The sequence below is a fragment of the Tetrao urogallus genome (assembly GCF_951394365.1).
Source record: "Tetrao urogallus genome assembly, chromosome: 4".
Classification (NCBI taxonomy): Eukaryota; Metazoa; Chordata; class Aves; order Galliformes; family Phasianidae; genus Tetrao; species Tetrao urogallus.
Window position 1 is genome coordinate 24,675,656 of NC_136817.1, and position 20,914 is coordinate 24,696,569.

The 20,914-nt window shown below is 35.7% G+C and overlaps 1 protein-coding gene across 1 annotated transcript in view; it reads right to left on the reverse strand.

The window, feature by feature from the left end:
* Nucleotides 1-20,914, reverse strand: part of VEGFC (vascular endothelial growth factor C) — a gene marked incomplete at both ends in the record, with an annotated part of 62,778 nt that overhangs the window by 8,685 nt on the left and 33,179 nt on the right. The window contains 2 exon segments of the mRNA XM_079534510.1: nucleotides 7,387-7,577; nucleotides 8,625-8,838. Of these exon segments, the coding sequence (XP_079390636.1) occupies nucleotides 7,387-7,577; nucleotides 8,625-8,838 (405 nt within the window).

Here is a 20,914-nt window from a genome sequence, read left to right on the forward strand (position 1 = left end):
GGTTACAATCCCTAAGCACTTGTTGGCCTTCAGGAATATGCTAACATAAATTTCACTAAAAATTCGAACACTTCCAGAGTATGAGCTGAAGATGTGAATTCATGTTTATCACTGTTTCATCTGCATTTATCCACCCACTTAAAATGACAAAGGTATCACTTTAGAGATGAATGTTGCTAACAAGTATTACCATTCATTGGTACACCACAAAAAAACCTCGCTAAGTAACAGAAATGTAAACTGGATTCCTTATTCTCACTGGTCACTTTCAATTTATTCTAAATTCTGTTAAAAGCAATGTGTTTTACAACACCCTCTAGAAGCTACGGTTTATAAACAGAGTCAATAAAACAAAGACAACTATTTATCTTAGAGATTATATTATTATACTTCTTGTGTCACTCCGGTCCTCATTTCTAGAAACTGCTGAAGATGATACATAGGCCAGCATTTCTGAAAACAATAGAACCAGATCTGTTCTTCCTCAATGGAAATGACAGAAGTAAAAAAAAGGAATTGGATGTGTTGACTTGTTCTTCCTTTTCTTTCTAGCGTGTCTGCATATACTACTAGGAGACTATATTCTGATGCATACTGAATAAAGGAGACATGTTTTCTATATCTAACAGGAAAGATAAATATCAAGAAGGGATTTCACAAGAAAAACATCGTTGAAAAGCAGACTGTTATAGAAAATGTGTTATATACATATATATATATATATATATGTGTTATATACATATATATGTGTGTATATATATATAATTCTGCTTAAATAATCTTTGGTATTTTGAAATCGCATTCATACTGAAAAATAACCAATGTTCTTGTCTGAGCTGTGCTAGCAGCATCTCTAAATCCAATGAAGCTGTTTAAGTGAAAGTGAATATACATAAGTTGGATTTGAATCACCATCTCAAGAAATCATTTCAGGTTAGGTTATCTGACCTCCTGTGATGCTTTCTGGTTTTGTCAGCATCCCTAATTTATTCCTTGCTATTCTTCAGAACAGTGATTTCAAAATCTTTTATCACTACAGGACATACTTGGTAACATCTAACCACCAAATATCAAGATCTAGAAAGAACTTTGAGAAAGGCACCATAACATCTGTGTACGAAGCCAGTTTAGCCTGCCTTCTTTCCTGACACTATCGCTGGTTGTCTACTGTCCCTATGGGTAGCTGCTCCTGGAGAGTAGTTCTCCAGTGTTTTGGTCTGATGCCCCCATTCAGTAAAGGACTGATTTTACCTGTATGCTCAAAGGCCTATATCTTCCCCTCCTTCTCAGCTTCAAATAAAAAAATTGGACTAATTCATGCTACATGCAATAAGGTGAAAGACATTTCCACCAGGTCTATTCTTAGTGAACCATTTAATAAAGACAGACATTCAGGATGAAAGACTGCAAAGAGTAAGATTCTATCTCCAAAAGAACAAGAGATCTAATAGTAGTAGGTATTAGGTCAGGTTATTTCAAAGTGAAGAGCTTTTATTGCTCACAGTTTTGAGAAAAATAATAATTATAGTATATGAGACAGCAAATTAAAGTATATGAAATGATCCTAATAGACTGATCTTGCACACACTGTTCTGTACCTGTGTGCTACCAACACTGCATTAAGGTCAGAAAACAAATGGAAAACAACCACCACAGTTACACATAGAAATTACTAAAGATTACTGTATTTACAGCTTCTTGAACCAAAAAACTCAATAGCTCAGATTGAGAAATCTTGACATTTTAAAACAAAGAAGAGTAATTTTCTGTCCAATTTTTTCTGAGGACAACAAAAAAAATGAAGAGGAACAGAAAGAGAAAATGAAAACCTCTATCATAAATAAGTATACACATCACAAATCTACAGGTAATACTTTGAATATATTTATCCCACCATAAATCTTTCAACCTAGCCAAAACTGAAATGCTTGTTTTCAGAAATGAAGAAAGGTTCATTTTTCTTCATATATTTGGACTACAGACTTTAGGGTCTATTGTTATAGTCCATAGATATTTTTATAAATATCTGGGCACTTAATCACTTTTTATTCTCCATAGTAGTGATTTTTAGCAAAAAAATAAAAAAATAAAAAAAATCAAGTAGATATTTCACTATCCAATATATTTCATAAATCCTTCAATGTCAGGAAAAGATACCTATCCATCTTCAACTCATATCTCAATTTTAGAATATGTATAATATTAAAACACATACTGTTTGCAAGGCACAGCACTGAAATACAAACACAATTTGTACTTTAAAAGGCTTGAAAAGTCTGATTTTGTTGTTGTTCAGAGGAGTTGAGGAGACCTGTAATTTCTCAAACACAGCCTGTAATCAGGTGTATTTTTGGCTTAATTAATACTTAACCTTCATGCCACTGCACCAGCCTAAACTAAAAGGCAGCATGTCCTACAGATCTCAATGTCAGCTTCTCTTGCTGGTATTTTCTGTCTCTTGGTACAAAGAGGTATGCAATTACACTACTTTTCAGACTAACACAGAGGTAAGAGAATAATTAGATCCCTTCTAGAAGCATGAATGCTATTAAAACCCATTTTTTCCCTAAACTTTAATTCTTTTATATGTAAATTAGTTTTTAAATCCTCAGAAACAGAGGAACATATGCTCTATGCTGTACTTCTTAGGTGAGAAACAGCCAGAGGATACAAGGCAAAGATAGCTCTGACTTGTTCCATCCAAGCCATCTTGACCTTTAGCACTCCACAATCTGCAATTACTGTGATGCCAAGTGCAACAGTCTCCTTGCCAACCTGAAGGGTGCTCCTTCAGCTACCCTTGCAAGATCTTCCTGGCTAGAACTGTGTCCCACATATACTGCCATGTGGCTGGCTGCTTCCAGCTCCCATACTGGTGGAATTCTTCCTTCATTCATTTACAGAGCTGGAGTTACAGAAACAAGGATGGGGCAAACTAGAACTCAGAGTGATTTGAACTGTAAAAAAAATTAAATCCAGCAGTGGAGAGGACTCTCCTACTCTTGATCAAAAAACCTATCAGCATTCCAGCCAAAGAAAAATTCACATATGGTAATGGTCGCCAATTCTTAGTAAGACATGTATTTTTGATTCACTGCATTGACAACTCCCTTCAGATTAATAGGAGCTCATGCCATACTTTCCGGAAGAAAAATAGTTCTTGATTTCTATACAAAGTATATTTCATTGCTTCAGTAGCTAAATTGATTTATTCATTGTTATCATCATACGCGCAGTTGTATCAGCACACATAAATTTATCAGTAATTTATGAAATATAAAATAACAAAACTTTTCATATTAAGATGAGAGAAGTTTATCAGTCTAGATTACAGAATTGGAATGGACCTTAAAGCCCACCCAATCCCAACCCCCCTGCCGTGGACAGGGCTGCCACCCATCAGCTCAGGCTGCCCAGGGCACCATCCAACCTGGCTGTAAATTAACATCTCCAGGGATGGGGCTCTTATAGCTTCTGTGGGTGTCCTGTTCCTGTGCCTTACCACGCACCAAGTAAAAAATTTCCTCCACATCCAACCTAAATTTCCCCTCTTTAATTTAAAGCCATTCCCCTTGGTCCTATCACTATCAGACTATATAAGAAGTCATTCTCCCTCCTGTTTGTAAGCTCCTTTCAAGTAGTGGAAAACTTCAGTCAAGTCTCCCCAGAGCCTTCTCTTCTCCAGGCTGAACACCCCCAGCTACCCCAGCCTTTCTCTGTAGGAGAGGTACTACTTTTTTCCCAGATTTACATTAACTACATTATGTTTTCTGATGGGCTGCAGTTTGTTTTGGCAGATTTCCCTTAAATTGATTGATTCAGTTTCCATTACTTGTGATCTTTGCATTTCCTAAAGCATCAGTAAGGCCAGCCAAACATAGCCTGCCTAAGAAAGCGCAATGTGTCTAAAGAGATTTTCAAGCTAAGGATATAGGGCTGTTTAATTTAAAAACACTAAACATTACTACACTGAAAAGAATGAAAATAGGTTATGTGAAAAATCTTGTATTATCATTATATATTTTACTATCTTCTTTGAGAAAAAAAAATACCAACAACTGTATTTCAAACATTATGTCTGATATCAGGTAGCTTATCTAAAATCTTGTATTTCATATTTGTTAATATGCTATCACCCCTTATTCTACCTTCTTGTATTTGAATCAGTTTAGATTTTTTTTTTCAAGAAATTTTAACAGAGAAAATTAGAGACTGATATCAATCCATCTTCCACTATTAATAGTAGTTACTCTATCATTACGATCATTAGTCTAACATAGAAAAATGCATGGGAAAAGACATAAATGGTAAAGTTCAAAACAAGTGAAAATTCTTGTGTTACATACATCTCCAAGTTGTACAAAGGAACGCAATGTACATTTCAAATATGGCAAACAATTTCAAGCTGCTAGCTTGTTTCCTGTGAGAAAAGCTCCTCTAAATCTCATTTCAAACTCTTTGGAAAGATGTTTTCCCTTGTGGAACTATTACTCTAAACATGAAAAAAGACGATTTAGGACCTTTACATGACATGATCTGTAAGAAGCCAAAAAACTTCCATTCTGCCAGCCAAGAAGAATGGAATGAGATGGCTTTTTGACATCTGCTCATTGCTTCCCTTCATTCCACAAATAAAGAACTTATAGGTGGGGCATACTAAAAGTACAGCTGAGGGATAGGCTGCATTTGCACCAGGTAGTTCCAGTCTCTGTAATTGTTGAATTACTTGCCATGTAAAAAGAGAATGAATATTTTATCGATAACAATTTAGAAAAAAAAACAATCAAAACCCCAAAATGACTCATCCAATCACCTTCCCCACAGACCTTTATTAGACAAGCCAAGACATACAACAAACCTCTGCTAACCTGTGCTATTGCAGTGTCATGGATAAAGGAGAAGAAAAAGATCTACTTCATTTTTCAAATTTGACTAGGGTGATCCTCAAATGTTGTCATAGATCTTGTACCACATCTTATTTAAGAAATCGTTTCAAAACCCAGCCAAGATTGTATAAACCCTCCTTAGCAACTAAAAAACCCACAGATTTTGTTGAAACAATCTGTATTAAAACAAAGCTGAATATTTTTCTATTTTTTCTCCTAAGAAAGCTAAGTAGCTAGAAAGGAGAAACATTAGAACTACTGCCAGATCTAAAGAACTGTTGACCTCTCTCTGGACTACCACACTGTTTCACAAGCCAATCTGGGAACATCTGATCTAGTCCATTTTCCTGCCAATCAACCATTTGCTCTCCATAAAAGTATTTTCTGTAATGAGCTCTTTTCTTTACGACTAATTCTGATCAAAGCTGATATTAACTTTATTTAGATTTTAATGTCTGGAACCAATGCTATGGTTTGCCTTCACAGTAAGACGTCCAGCTGAAAAGTTTGCTTCACATTAAATCATTTTTCAGCAGGGTGATCAGTGTGAGGCTTGTCTTCAGGAATTTACACACCAAAACTAAGGGTACAAAAAATGATTACTTATGAATAAACAGAAAACAACTGGTTACTAAGCATTTGTTCTCCTTTCATTCAGGAAACAGAAGGAAATAGTAGTGAAAATAAGTGTGCAGGGCACTTGAATTCCATAGAAGAGCCTTGAATCCAGTACTTTTTTCTTCCTAATGCCCATCTGACATAGTACCCAGTGTCTGTGGTCATATAACTTCAATGAATTTGAGATGACACCAGGTAAAGAGAGATAGCTATAGCTCTCCTTATAAGGCTGTTGGGTTTTTTTGTTTTTTTGTTTTTTAAATTCATTCTGTCAAAAACCAGACAGAACCGGGAAACAGAAGATATAAAACGCAAGAGATTATTATTATTTTGCAGGATAGGCAAGAAAAAAAATACCATTGCCTCTTTCTTCTAATAAGTCCTGTAACATTTTCCTTTACACAGCTTTCAATACTTTAATTACTCCTGTATCATCAATGACATCAAGAACTTAAAAAAAGAAACTCAGTACTAGTCTAAACATTTTACTCTAGGCAACGAAACGACTAATGACTTCACTCAAAAGATATGAAAAGAAAGATGAACAGAAAAGGATTATTTACCCAAAACTTACACTGTACTCCAAAACCAGAAAACCTTTGCTAAATGTAACAACTTTCTCTAACTAGATCATCCTTTCTTGCAGTAAGCTAAACTTTATATAAACTGAATAACAATAGAGGGTCATATTTGTTCGTTCTTAACGTGAAAAAAATATATTTGCATCTTTCAAGCAACTAGAATTAGGACATCATTAGGGGAAATAACTACAGAGCTGAAAGTTATCACTGTTGTAACTTTTCCTGCTCAAGCAATTTGGAGTTGCATTATCCCTGTGCTATGTGGCTCTTTAGCCCTAGCTCACTTGGGATTTAAAAATTTTCAAATTTCAGGTTTGGTGAGAAGTGAATACAGAAGATTTATTTAAAATGAATAATATTTTTTCCTGTAATTTTCTTTTTTTAATTCCCCTTTCAAGAAGGTTCAGAGCACTGAGAACTTTCATGACAGGGACATGACATTTCCAACCTAGTAGTTGACTATGCAGTTGTATATATGTTTTATAAACATATACTACGATATTCAACTTTAAGTATCTGGTTGGAAAATGAAGCAAGATTTACAGTAAATGAGCTTTCTTAAAAAAAACAAAAACAAAAACAAACAAACAAACAAACAGATAGAAGAAGAAAAAACTCTCAACCACCACCACAAAACCCTAGTGAATATTGTAACAAGAGCAAAATACCCTCACAAACATTGTGATTATTTTTACATGACTTAAGATGACATCTTTCCTTTAACAGAAGTTCAAGGCATAATTCCCACATTCCTACCTGCTCACTAGTCCTGATCTAGTCCAACGAAGTTACATGAAAACACAACAGAAAGCTAGATTACACTAATATCTCATAATATATAGCAAAGTTTGGCTCTAAAAAGGCTCTTTCTGCAACGTGAATCCTGTCTGCACATGTCCTAATACACTTTTCACTAACAAAACTGCAGGCTAGTTTTCCAGATATTACATGCCTCACACAGCAGGCAAATAGTAAATGCAAAACAAGAGAAAGAAAAAGAATGAAAAAAAGGACAGAATTAACTTTCATGGATAATCTCATAAATGAGAACTGGACATAATAATTGTATTTATTTTTAAGCAAAGTATATTTGGGGAAAGAGAATGTTAAAGTTGTTTTTTTTTTTTTTTTTTTTTTTTTTTTTTTTTTTCAGCCAGTAGTTTTTCCAGCTGTTTTTTCCTAGGTATTCTGGCATTTATTTATTCACTTTTCTCATAGTGGCAATAAGAGAGATGTAAATATGCATGATCATAAATGGATTTGCAAGGTGCATGTGGACTATAGTAAGAATGAGAACTTACTGTCTTGCTGATGTAATTTGTGCTGATATTCATACACTGGAGTCCTTCACTATTGCAGCAACCTCCACATCTGTAGATGGATACACACGGGGGTTTAAAGAAGGTGTTTGTAGTTGCTCCAAACTCTTTCCCCACATCCACACACACTTCACGTGGCATGCACTGAGTTTTTCTCCATTCAGTATCAATACCTGCCAAGTTATAGGGAATTTTGTATGTTATAAAGCAGCTGTTTAAAAACAATTCTCTCTTACAGTAAATCAATAGGAGGCATTTCATGCTTAGAATCAGAATGTGTTGCAAGTGTCTCATCCTTTAGTGGATGAAATGCATGTTGTTCAGCTTTAACTTTGAGCTAATTTCTTCTTCACAGGAATGTGCCATGGAGAAGATGCAAAGTCACAGTGATGCTTAGAGGGAACCTAACAAAGTTGGGCAGATACACAGAAACCACAGCTGAAGCTGATACTTGTCCTTTCTTTTTTGCTTCAGGTGAGTTCTACCTTGAACTCTAGGGAAGCATTGCACGTCTCTATAAATTAACATGAGTTAAGCTGAAAGGCCATATTTATGCTCAGATTATCAGTGCAAATTTAGGCAAACATTTCATATACAGCCTTTGCCAAATATAACCTTATGCTAAATAGGCATGAGAACTGCAGTTGTACAGTCCCTTTATTCTCTCATGGAGCCAGTTGTTGGTAGGTAATTCACAGAAAACAGGCTCTGCAAAGGTCCATGATTTCCAATATCAAGTAAAAAATGATTGCTATAAATCCTGTGTTCCCTTCTCCTCTCAATTGTGAGCGAATTATATTTTTAATCAGGCCATGTGAAATGTCAAGGGGCTATAGAAGTATTTATTACAAATGAATTATTTCATCTCCTAACTGATAACGTGTCAGAGAAGAAAATGTTATCAGCCATGATTTTACAGAAAGTGAACAAAATCATTTCACTGAATTGAACTGTTAATGCTCCCTTTGCTTTTTCCAAAAATCTTCACAGTCTCTACAAATTAGGATTTCTAATACCTAAAGACAAATATGTTTACTGAGCTGATAAAGCAATCTATACCTTCCTGGGAATAAAGTACCAAAACTACTTCTGTGGAAAAGAATTGTGTTTGAGGGTGGTTTATTGATGATGATTATCTTTAGCATATTGCTGACATAACTGACATGCCTTTGGATTTTAATTTATTGCATATTACAACCTATTTTATATCTTGCACTTACTTTTCAGGATCTCTGCATTATAATGTGCTGCAGCAAATTTCAATGAATCATCTGATCTTGTGTCAGAGCTGGAGTGTTCCCTGTTGTGTTGCCAACCTCCTTTCCTCAACTGACATTTGAACATTTTCCAGTATTCTGGGTAAAGTACTGTCATGAGTTCATCCACACTGGACACAGATCGCAACTGCTCTTCCAGGTCTTTGCTTGCATGAGCCTGTCAAAGTAACATGCAAGATTAATTACTTTCTCTATTACACAAGGTTTGCTGGAAACTAGCCTGAAAGACAACTCATATATTGTAAAATAGAGTTTTGCTCAAAGGGGTCCTCATTACAACAGCTACTTCAGTCTGTCGATGTCAACACAGCACCCTATCAGCAAATACTGAAACCTTATCATACCTGTAGTTTAAAAAATCTGGGTGAGAAAGATGCTGTGGAATTAAGCCTATAGAAGTACAGTTTTCAGATTAAAAACAAACAAAAAGCAGCATTCTTTTTTCCTGGAAACAAAAGCTTTCCTGATAAAATTTTGAATGCTTAAACTCATGCTATTTAATATTTAACATCAATTTTTTTTGACAATTTTCCAAAAGTCTCGAAAAATGGAAACACTCAAATACAAAAAGGATGAAAGCAAAGTTAGGAAAAAAATAGTTTATCTGATTTTGTATCATTTTAAGTATAACCATGGTGAATAATTTCTCATTATAAGTACTAATCGTTACATTATTATGAATCAAGGACTTTGGTACCTTTGAGATTCTGAACAGCACACTCCTGCACCGTTAAGAGTTTCAGCTGAAATTCTTCAGGACTAAGGACAAGGTACAATGGCTTTAAACTAAAAGACGGTAGGTTTAGGCTAGACATCAGGAAGAAATTCTTCACACTGAGAGTGATGAGGCACTGGAACAGATTGCTTAGAAAAGTTGTGGATGCCACATTGCTAGAGGTGTTGAATGTCAGTTGGATCGGGCTTTGAGCAACCTGATCCATCTAGTGCAAGATGTCCCTGCCCTTGGCAGAATGGTTGGAACTACATGGTCCTTAGGGTCTCTTCCAAGCCAAACCATTCTATGATTGTACAAGCAAGTTAATTGAAGAGAAATCTAAAATCCAATGAATTTCATTTTCTTATTTACTCACTTTTACACAGACTCATTGCAATAACATTTTCCTAAAAGACTACAACTCAGATTTACATTCTAGTTTTTCATTTACTCCAGATTCCTAGAAGATTCATCTGTGCCCTCAGTTGAAACAATACTTAGCACCAAGAGTCTGCTGTGATTGCTATGATTCCTTGCCCATCCTTTCACTCGTGAATTGTTGACTTCCCAAAAAGAAGAGCAGTAAGCAGAAAATGTTAAAGGAACTTTAGTCACCTTCTCAGCCTTTGTGGCCCTTAGATGGCAGTATGAGACATGAAATATAGAGGTGCACTCTATAAAAGTCCAGCTGTTAACTGACCTTATGTATATACTAGAAAAAGATTGCTTTGTTGACACAAGAAACACAGCTTAAATAACATGTACATGCAAGACCAGAAACTAGAGAATTTCAAGTTTATTCTTTATCACAGTTCACTATTAAGAAAATAAAAAATTAATTCAATAATTCTGTCAGTTTTTCAGTGGTTAAGCACCCAATTAGCTTTCATAAGTTATCAAATAAATGCATCAAATAAAGTAACTAGTTCTGAACTAGCCCATCCAAACTAAAACTGTTCCTTGTCTCACAAACATCAAGAAGAGTGAAAAATGGTTCAGGACAGCACACGCTTCCTTTCCAAGTGCCAAATCCAGGAGAAATACTTTGGTAAGACAGACTCAGAGAACTCATTCTCATAAGTACGGACACAAGAGAAAATGCAGATTCCAAACTCATTTTACAGGTCCAAGTGTTGTGGGTTAGAAAAGAAATTTTCATTCAAGCCTACTTTTCACTCAAGCCTACCCACAATGTCATGAGAAACCACTTTGTCCTTAGAGATTTTCAGTCAAGCTCTCAGCCTCATTCAGGACTTGATTCCTTTCCTTGACCTCTCCGGAGTCATCTCTGATCCAAGACATGCAGTAAGCACGATCTTGAGCACTGTTTTCAACAAGTTACCACTCCAAAACACCATTCCATCACTCCTTGCTCTCCTAGGTTCTCAACAAGTGGGTCACAGACAAACCTCCCTGCTGAACAAACAACTACTTCAGCCAACGTCTGCCTGCTACCAGCTCCCTCAAGATGTGAAAAGAGAATGGTGTGAGTAGCCTCATTCCTGCCAGGCTGTTTCCTAAGAGCCCTTGAGTGGAAGTACACTGATGAAACAATGTAGGAAATGACAAGTAATGGGAATATGTCACACAGGAGGTCACAGCTGGGAGGCTCCTTGTATATCCAGTCACAAAGCTGGATGCCAGTCCATTACATAAAGGGTGCAGAGAGGGAGACTGTTTGCTCATCTAGCATCTAATAGCTATACCCAGCAGATGGAGGGCTGGCATAGAATAGGAAAGGGAACTGGTACCTAACACCTTCCAATCACTTCCTAAAAACTGTTAAGTCATCTGTAGACAAAATGTTGGCTACTGCTGTTTTAGTTATCCGAATTACAGGCCTAGATCAGTAGAAAAATAAGTTCAGAATGACTTGGTTGAAGCCATTGTATGTTGAAGCAAGATTATATATGATTGAAATAATTTTACTTATGAAATCCCTCTCTGGTGAGGAAGTCAACTCTGTGTGTGTGTGTATATATATATATATACATATATATATATATATATAAAACACACGTGTGCGTGCACATATGTATATACAGACACATGTATTTTTCAAAAAGAAATATATGCACAAATATACACACATACACATACATAGAGTATCCCAGCTCTATGATCTCTTCTTGCTATATTCACTGTAAGACTACAAAAGGCAAGCATTTTTGAATTGAGGCAAATTAATCTGTGTCAAATTGCTTAGAAGATCATAACTGTACACAGCTTGTAGTATGACTTGATTTTTGCACTACAGTCAAAATTTATAGTTGCCATGAACACCAAAGTAAATCTTAAATTTTGGTTGGTTAGAAAAATATTACATATAGTAAAAACACTAGATCATTTAGAACTGTTAAAAGGAGTTTATAAGTTTTAAGAATCAAATGCAACTGCTTCCGTAAACATAACAGTTGTCTGGCAACATTTCCTATTTTGTCCAAATTTTGTCTAATTTCACAAAATTTGCTGACTCTGTCCCTACTTTCTGTCCCAAATTACTTCCTCTTTCTTAAAATGTGAATTGGCTTTTAGTTTAGGACACGCTTTAAAAATTATTTCAAACCTAGAAATGCAATGGAATTCCAGAATTCAACACCTACTTATAATTTATGACAAGACAAAGAGAAAGTAACAAGATAAAAAATGCGCTACAGAGGAGCTCTTTCTTTTTTTTCGTAACCTCATTTGAGATCACAGTTACTGCCACCAAGCTTGTTATTCCCAAATGTAATCTCAAATTAATAATAAAAAAAGGATACTAAATAATTCTCTGTTGTCTGAAAGTAACATGTCATTCACAAGTGAAGTTTAATACTTTTAGGACCAATCATGTTTTCAAGCCACATGACAACAACCCACTGATTTTCACATGAATTACTTTTAGTACACTCCACATTAAGTCTTGGACTAATTGCTTAGATGTTTTACTGGAAAGACATTCTGTGTTCTATGTCCAACACTGAGAAGGAAGCTTAAAACCAGTGTCTCCTGAGGTAGGAGTTTTCTCTGTCCTATGCTTTTTATTTCTTTTGCTCTTTGCAAGTCAGTTGAGAGGTTGTTAGTCCCTATCCCCTTCCCTTCTTCTTTCCTTTCTCCTTTCCCCTACTCTTTTTCCATTCCTTGCCAAGTATGACCACTGAACTTGTAACTGCCTATCGCTGTCCTTTAGTTGACCTTTATACTGTTTTTATTGTTGTTTTTTTTGTTGTTTTTTTTTTCCTATGACCAATTTTTTGTCCTGAGAGGTTGCTTAAAAATACCCGAAGCTAGGATTTAGCCAAACTTTTGACTACACAGTCTCTACATGATGACAGAAAAGACTGCATAAAAGAACAATTTAAAAATACAGTTAATGGGGAACACAGTAAAGACAAGTCTTGCTTCATTCCACTTCTTCCACATTATTACTAAGGATCAGAGGAAAATGGGAAATACATGCATAAATGCAGTAAAGCTTGCTGATAAGATCTTCCATTATAAATTATTTGAGAACATATTATTCTAACAAAGCATGCACTTCACAATGTGTTTTTTCACTACATGGAATGTCCAGTTTTCCATAAACTTATAGCTCAGGAAGAGAGAGGAGATAAAGTAGGCTCCACAACCATTAACAAAATCACATCTCCAGTAGATTTTCCATGCATTACACTGACTGTCTCTCACATACCCAGTGTCTGCCTCTATTACTAATAACAAAGGTCAGAACACTTAATATCTGGCAGAACGCATGACACGTAATCGATGGTGCAATGTGCTATAATGGTACTTTACACATCTGCTCCAGTTATAGTTGTCAGCTCATTTTATTTTCAAGGATTTTGTTGACAAACTTTAATAAGAAAATTCTGTCTATAAACCCCTCCACTCTAATATGTATATATTCTGTATTTACTGGCTGACTGAAATGCATTAAAAATCAAGCAGTTAAATTAGAATGTTGAAACAAACCTCTCAAACAGATGGAAATATTGCAAAAGTGCATATAAACATTTTATTTGCATACTACTTCATTGTTATTTTCATGTATTTCAGCATTGTTTTTACGAGTTCTTATCAGTAAAAAGAGAAAATATCATAATTAGAGAAAATATATTATCCAGACTTCAAAATTGAAATCAACTTTTTTTTTTTCTTTTTTTTTTTTCTCCCCACAACCATCATATAATGGCTCAGGTTGGAAGGAACCTTAAAGTTCATGCAGTTCCAATCCCACTGCCATGGGCAGGATTGCCACCCACTCAATCTGGCTGCTCAGATTCCACTCCACCTGGCCTTGAATGTCTACAGGGATTGGGCATCCACAGCTCCTCTGGGTAGCCTGTTCCAGTACCTCACCACCCTCTCTGAGTAAAAAGAAAAAATTCTTAACATCTAAACTAAACTCACCCTCTTTCAGTTTAAAGCCATTCCCCTGGTCGTATCTCTATCAGATCATGTAAAAATTAAAAAAAAAAAAAAAAAAAAAAAATTCATCTTCCTCCTACTTGTTAAGCTCTCTTCAAATACTGGATGGCCACAACGATGTCTCCCCAGAGCCATCCCTTCTCCAAGCTAAACAAGCCCAACTCCATAAATGTTTCTTCATAGCAGAGGTAGTCCAGCCCTCTGATCATCTTTGAGGCCCTCCTTTGGACCCACTTCAACATCTTTACATCCTTCCTGTACTGGGGGCCCCAGGCAAGGACACTGTCCTCCAGGTGGGGCCTCACAAGGGCAGAGTAGAGAGGCATACAATCACCTCCGTCTCTCTGCTGGCCACCTCTCTTTTGATGCAGCCCAGGATATAATTGGGCTTATGGGCCAGAAAAGCACACTGCTGGCTCCAACTTTTTACCCTTGGGGATCCCCCAGGCCCTCCTCCACAGGGCTGCTCTCAAGGTGTTCTTCTCCCAGTCTGTACTCACATCTGGGATTGCTTCAGCCCAACTGTAACACCATGCACTTGGCCTCATTAAACCTCATTAGATTCACATTTGCCTACAATTTGAGCACATCCGGGTCCCTCTGGATAGCATCTCTACCTTCTACTGTGTCAGCTACCCCACTCAACTTGATGCTATCAGCAAACTTACTGAGTGTACACTCAATCCTGCTGTCTCTGTCACTGATGAAAATTTGAAGAGCACTGGCCCTAAGATGGACCCCAGGGGACACCTTTTGTCACTGGTCTCCACCACTGATAACAACCCTCTGGCTGCAAACATCCAAATTCCTTACCCACCAAGCAGTCCAGCTTTCAAATCCATACCCCTCTAATTTACAGAGGAGGATGTGGTGGGGGACTATGACAAAGGTCTCACACAAGTCCAGGTAGGTGACATCAGTTTCTCTCCCTTTGTTGACTGATGTTGTCACTCCATCACAGAAGGCTACCAGATTGATCAGGCATGATGTGCCTTAATGAAGCCAGCTGTCTCAGATCAACGCCTCATCTCACATGTGCCTTAAAATATTTTCCAATAGGATCTACTCCATGATCTTCCCAGACATGAGGCTCCTTGGCCTGTACTTCCTTGAGTCTTCCTTTCTCCCCTTCTTGAATATGGGAGTGATGTTTCCCTTAAGCCATGCCAGAATAGCCTTGATTTTGAATGACTGTCCATTATTGCAAACTTCAATGTTTCTACCACATAAAGTTACAAAACAATGTTTTGCTGAAATAAAATAGTAACACTGACTGTATTAAATAATAAAATAATACAGAACAAATGTAGTAAAACCAGTGAAGTTAATTTGAACTAAATCAGAGCACTATAAGAACAGCAAAGAGATGGGAATCTATACCTGCTACAAAAGAGCTGACTAAACACATTAAACAAGCACAACAAATAAGAATGGAAGTATTTAAAAAAACAGTAATTAGAAAACAGACAAAATTGTCTGAATTACATTATATTTTAAGTGGCCTTTATTCACTCTGCCATTTTAAATGTCAAGAGCAACACGAGGCAAAGAAAACAAAAATGTGCAAAGTGTGTGGGAAAGGAGAAATACTTTGTGAAAAGATTTGAAAGACAGAATTATTAAGCTAAAAATTTCTTAAGCTAGGGACAAAAAATTTATTAAGCTATTAGGACAAATTAAGACTACAGAATTTCACTTCTGTCCTACAAATCACACATTTTCTTTGGTCCAGAGCATTTTTGTGAGGATAAACTACTAGAGAATCATGCCAATAATCTACTTTTTGATTATTACTTGTTTGATATTACTCTTCTGTTTAGGAGTACAACCACTAAAGTTTTTTGTGTACAATTTCCCATAAATCAGAAATCCAATTTTTATGTGAATCAGCATTTATTTAGCTATTTTTAGAAATTGCCTACAAGTAGTCAAAGATTGTACATTTATACAAAGGCATTCAGTCAACATTTTGGTGTTACTGGGATTCTGAAACACACTTTCTGACTTATGCTTATGCCTCAAGCACTTGCATTCCTGAACAGATCTGAACATACCCAACTAAAATGCCAGAACTCTCGTGTAAAGGGAATTATTTATGAAAATGCCCTTTTTTTTGATCTGACTCTAATTTCCTCGGGAAACAGCCAGAAACCACCTCTCCCTTTGTTGATCAACTTCCTGCTCTGCTGGATGGTTTCTTTAAAAGCTTCTAAGGTGGCCGATTTTCCCAAGTTTTTGGGACAGTGCTGTAGGTGACATGGTATCTGATACAATTAGAGATGGCAATGCCACAGTGCTGTGACAGAAACCCACCAGATCTAGAATTTTATTTTTAACATACAAACTTGTGCACGTAGAAATTAGTAAGGAAAAGATGTTAAACACCACTCCTGACTCTGACAGAAAGTAACTTAGAGAAAGATGTTGGAAGCACCATAGCCAGACCCTGAATGTCTATGGCCTTTTTTGATGAGGTTTCAGCCTATTCTTTCCAACAGTCAGACATATCTCATTAAAATCAATACAAGAATAAACTATCATGACTTTGTAAGAGATTGTTTATTTTCAGTCTTTACTGAACTTTCATTGGCATGATTTTTTTTTTTTTTTTTTTTTTAAAATCAACTGCCATTAACTTTGTCAGTAAAAGCAAACAAACAGAGAGAAGGCTTCTGAAGAAAACTAGTAGCATTGTAGCACTGCAATTATCTGTCATCACTTCAGCAGATGTTAACACTGGCAGTGGGAATTAAAAAGCCTTGAAACACAACCAGAGATGGACTAGCTTGAAAGGTAAAGGAAAAAACTTCCATTTTAATCCGAGCTGGCCCATTCCAGCCATTCACCACACGAAGATAGCCTAGACCCAAATAAGCTAGTATGAAGTCAGAGTTCTGGCCACACAGCAAGTGTTGGGCGTCAAAAAAGGCAGTGGCTATGGATTGTTAGGTAATACTATCTATTCCACAGATCATTTTGGCATGCAAAAAGGTTTACTAGCAGCTGGAATAAAAAATCGCATGTTCTTAAGAATGTTTCTGAGTTATGCTGAACACATACGGGACATTCTCATCATGATGACAGTATTCAGTTTTAAAAATTCAATTCTCCTGTTTATTCTTGAATTTTTAACAATGTGCCTTTTTATAGGACAGAAGGATTATAGGACACATCACCTCTTATCATCGTTGCATAATTTCTCTCACAGCAAAGTAACTTTCCCTTTCACCAAGATTTTAAATCACTATTTAAAGCTCTGTGCAAACATAATTAATCCATGGTCTAAATATTTAGCCACGTGTCACAAAAATTTCTTGAATTAATTATACTTTTAAAGCAGTTCTTAAAATAAATAATTTCACAGACCATGAAACAAGATCAATTGAATTTCAAAGAAAAAGCTGAACTTTATTCCTAAACAAATGTCTTAATCTAACAGGACATGATTTCTGTGTTGTTAAACAAGCCTTTTACTGTTTACAGATCTGTAAAGAAATATTAATTAGAAGACCACCTACTTTGTAACATTGCCTATTTCAACAAATATGCCTGTTCTAAACAGAATAGGCAACTCAAAACTCAACAAAAATACTAAAGAATAATGAGCAAGTTACAATACAACAATTCCTGTTGCAAAACCTCTGTTTAAATTATTATAGACGGGCTTCGCACAAATGATTAAAGAAACAAAGATCCTAATAAACCTGTGCATTCTATTAAATTTTGAGTTTCTAAGCACATTCTGCTATAATTACGTTACTATCTGATCCTTTTATTTAGCATGTACACAAGACTTTTAAAAAGTCTATTTAGTAACTCAAAATAACACGCAAGACTGACAAATCACAAAGCTAACTCTTTGGTAACTAAGTCATAAAATTTTGAGGTTTCATTCATACAAAAAATGCCACAAGAAGCTTTTTTTTGTTGTTGACAAAGTCTTACTCAAATATTTTATGTAAAGTTTCTTTGCTAAATAAAGGCAAAACAAAGAGGTCATCTGTATTTCGTTAGCCTGCAGTAGGCACAGAATAAAAAGGACTTGCTATCCACTGCACACTTGTGCCCATTCTGATAATCTGGTTTGAAATTTGTTTCATCCTAAATTCTGTGTGAAACATTACTTGGATTACCATCTGACATCTGTTACAGAGAAATTATACAAAAACAAAAGCACTTGTTTAGATACTGAGCCTATAATATGTCTGGGGTTTTTTATATGCTTTGATAGTGCAGGAAAAAATAGCCAGATAACAGAGAAAAGCACTATCCAATCTTAATCCCAAAATTCCAAAGGGATTAGAACAGTACAAAGAGAAGAAGATTTATTCTCAAGCTTTTAAGTGCAACATTACATTGAAAGCAGTTTAAAAACAGAAGACACAAACAAAACTCTTTAGTCCACACAAGGCCATATTGTTCCATTAAGAGCAAATATTTAAACACATGTAAATACAGCACTTCAACACTTCAATATTTAAAAACTAGGGAATAGTTTGGCATGGAAGAAGACCATTTTATTCCTCCTAGCCTATATCAGACTAATGCTTCACAGACTGCAGTCAGCCCAAGCACGCATCGTTACAGAAGGGGTAAGTAAGATGGCAACGCACACCTCTGCTGTCTCTGACAGGCTAACTTCATTGCAAACTACAGTATAAAAGACCAATAGTTCTGTGACACTGTCCCATCCTTCTGTACAAGACGGCAGTAAAATGAAAAACAACAGGGGCTTTTGATTGCAAAAAGAGAAGCAAGTCTTGTGCATCACTGGAAGAGAAAGCTTACTGTACCATGTAAAACCTGACAGGTATTAAGAGATTTGTCAGTAAAGCACGATGGATGGGAAAAGGCAAAAGAATCCTTAAGAAAGGCAAATCCAAGAACTAGTCTGAGACATGGTCACAATTCTCTTTCAAGCAACTGAATCAGGACAAAGTTATGTTGCCCATTATTTTTGGCTTAAATTATTCTGAATAGTGTATTGTACTGTAATGTTACTTAAAAAAAAAAAAGAAAGAAAAGGCAGAGAACATCAGCACTATTAAAACAAGACTTTAATTTATACTGACAGGACACAGCATAATCCAGTACTGAACACAGAAGACTTCTCAAAGAAGTCTTGATTACAGAATGAAGTTTTTGCAAAAACTGATCTACAAAGCATGCCATGAAAAATCCGCTGCATTGCAAGAATATATGTTCTCTTTGATAAAAATTAAAATATGGCACCCTAGAATCCATGACAGTACCATTAGCTGAAATTTACCCTATGATATCTTGCTGAGTTGCCTGCATTCTTATCCAGGCCTAGAAACTAATGAAAAAGGGGACAGATTTATAGGGATTATATATATTAAAAGAAGGCATACAGAGAGCAGAAAAAAAAAAAAAAAAGGCGAACACTGTTTCTAGTTATTTCATGCCTGTAGAAAGATATAAGGAAGATGTTTAAAATTAAGCTAAGCACATGCTAAATCTCTTACCCTTAAGTTAAAATATTTTTCTCACATTAAGCTTCCAATAATTTCTTGGGGGGGGAAAAAAAAAAAAAAAAAAAAAAAAACAAAAAAAAAAAAACCCACATTATTATGTGGACTAAACCTGCTTTGGATCAGTGCATTTTTTAATCACTTGATCACATAGTCTTGCACTGAAAAACTGGAAATGCATAAATCCAGGTATCAAGGAAAAATGGGGATACCGCTGGGAAAAAGATGAGTAATGAAGGATAGTGCATGCTAACTCCTCATCTCAGGCTCTGATCATCCCCAAGGTTTTGTTCAGAAGCAAAAGTATTCATTCTGAGGTATAAGATGCACTTGGAAGTACAGATGGCCTCTAATTACAGTTTTATATTCTAATACAAAAGGAATAAATTAAATCAAAGGGCTCTGAACTTTTTGAATAAAACAGATCTTATCACACTTCCCAGTTTTCTCAAAATATATGTTTCCATTTTTTTTTTTAATTTATTTTGAGATTTTAGTAGAAGAAAGTGTCAAAGCAGAAGACTTTATGCAGAAGATAAATTTCATATTTCGTAGTATGATCAGAAGCCCTTAAGGAAGAGCTATTTCAAGCATACGATACCCCTTCCTAAAGCCAATCTGCAGAGATTATTTTTAACAATTTGCATATAAAAACCACGATAGAGTTATGTGTGTACAAAGCTGATGTAGTAGGATTTGACTTTTTTTCCTAGCAGTTTATTGCACACACCATGATGCGCACACAAGTCTTTGCAGGATCACAGTCACAGAAACTGGAATTTTGAATACGTACATGTTGACATCAAGAGCCCATTGTAGTTACTGAGGTTACTATTTACAAGATGAAATCATTAAAAAGTTTGTGCCTGCACACATTTCTAGCATTTTTTTGAATTGAGAACTCCAATTTCCCCAATGCTTTGAGACTGCAGCTCTTTTCAAACAAATTAGGTTCAGACAGAAGGAGCACACATCCAACTAGAGTAAACTGGCAGTGAGCATGATGTTCTAGTATGCTGAGTAAAATTTTTTTTCCAACAAAATTGTTTTATTTTCAATTTTACTTTTTATTATGATAGCAAAAGAAGAAAAAACAAAACATAGATGAATGAACTTTAAGAAAGTTTTGTTTTGTAATGAAATAGTTTAAGAATAGTAATGAGTACAATTATTAATATAGATTTATTAACATGCATGGCAGATACTGCTATATGCTTTTATTAATTTACTTGGAGATCATTTCTGACATGCAACACAATCTTTTTTGCTGTCTTCAGTTTCTGGAAAGGCACTTAACTATCACCCTATATTATTAGGGACAAAACTAGACGAGTATCTATAAAATTCCTGCTTTCTGAGCAGGAAATAAAGAAAGAATGTAGAATTCTGATTTTCCACAAGACTCAGATTTCACAAATGTGGCCTTCATTCGTGTCTCTGTAATTATTCAAATTTGTAATTTGGATTAATTAGAAACTTAACTGCAGCATTGTTGTATCTTTTGGTGATTTCATTAAAATTGACTATGTCTTTAAAGAAATGTGCCCAGATGCTGTGGGTACAGCTAATCACAGGCACAAAGGCCCAGTCAAGGTCAGGCTGCAAGTTTGTCTCTA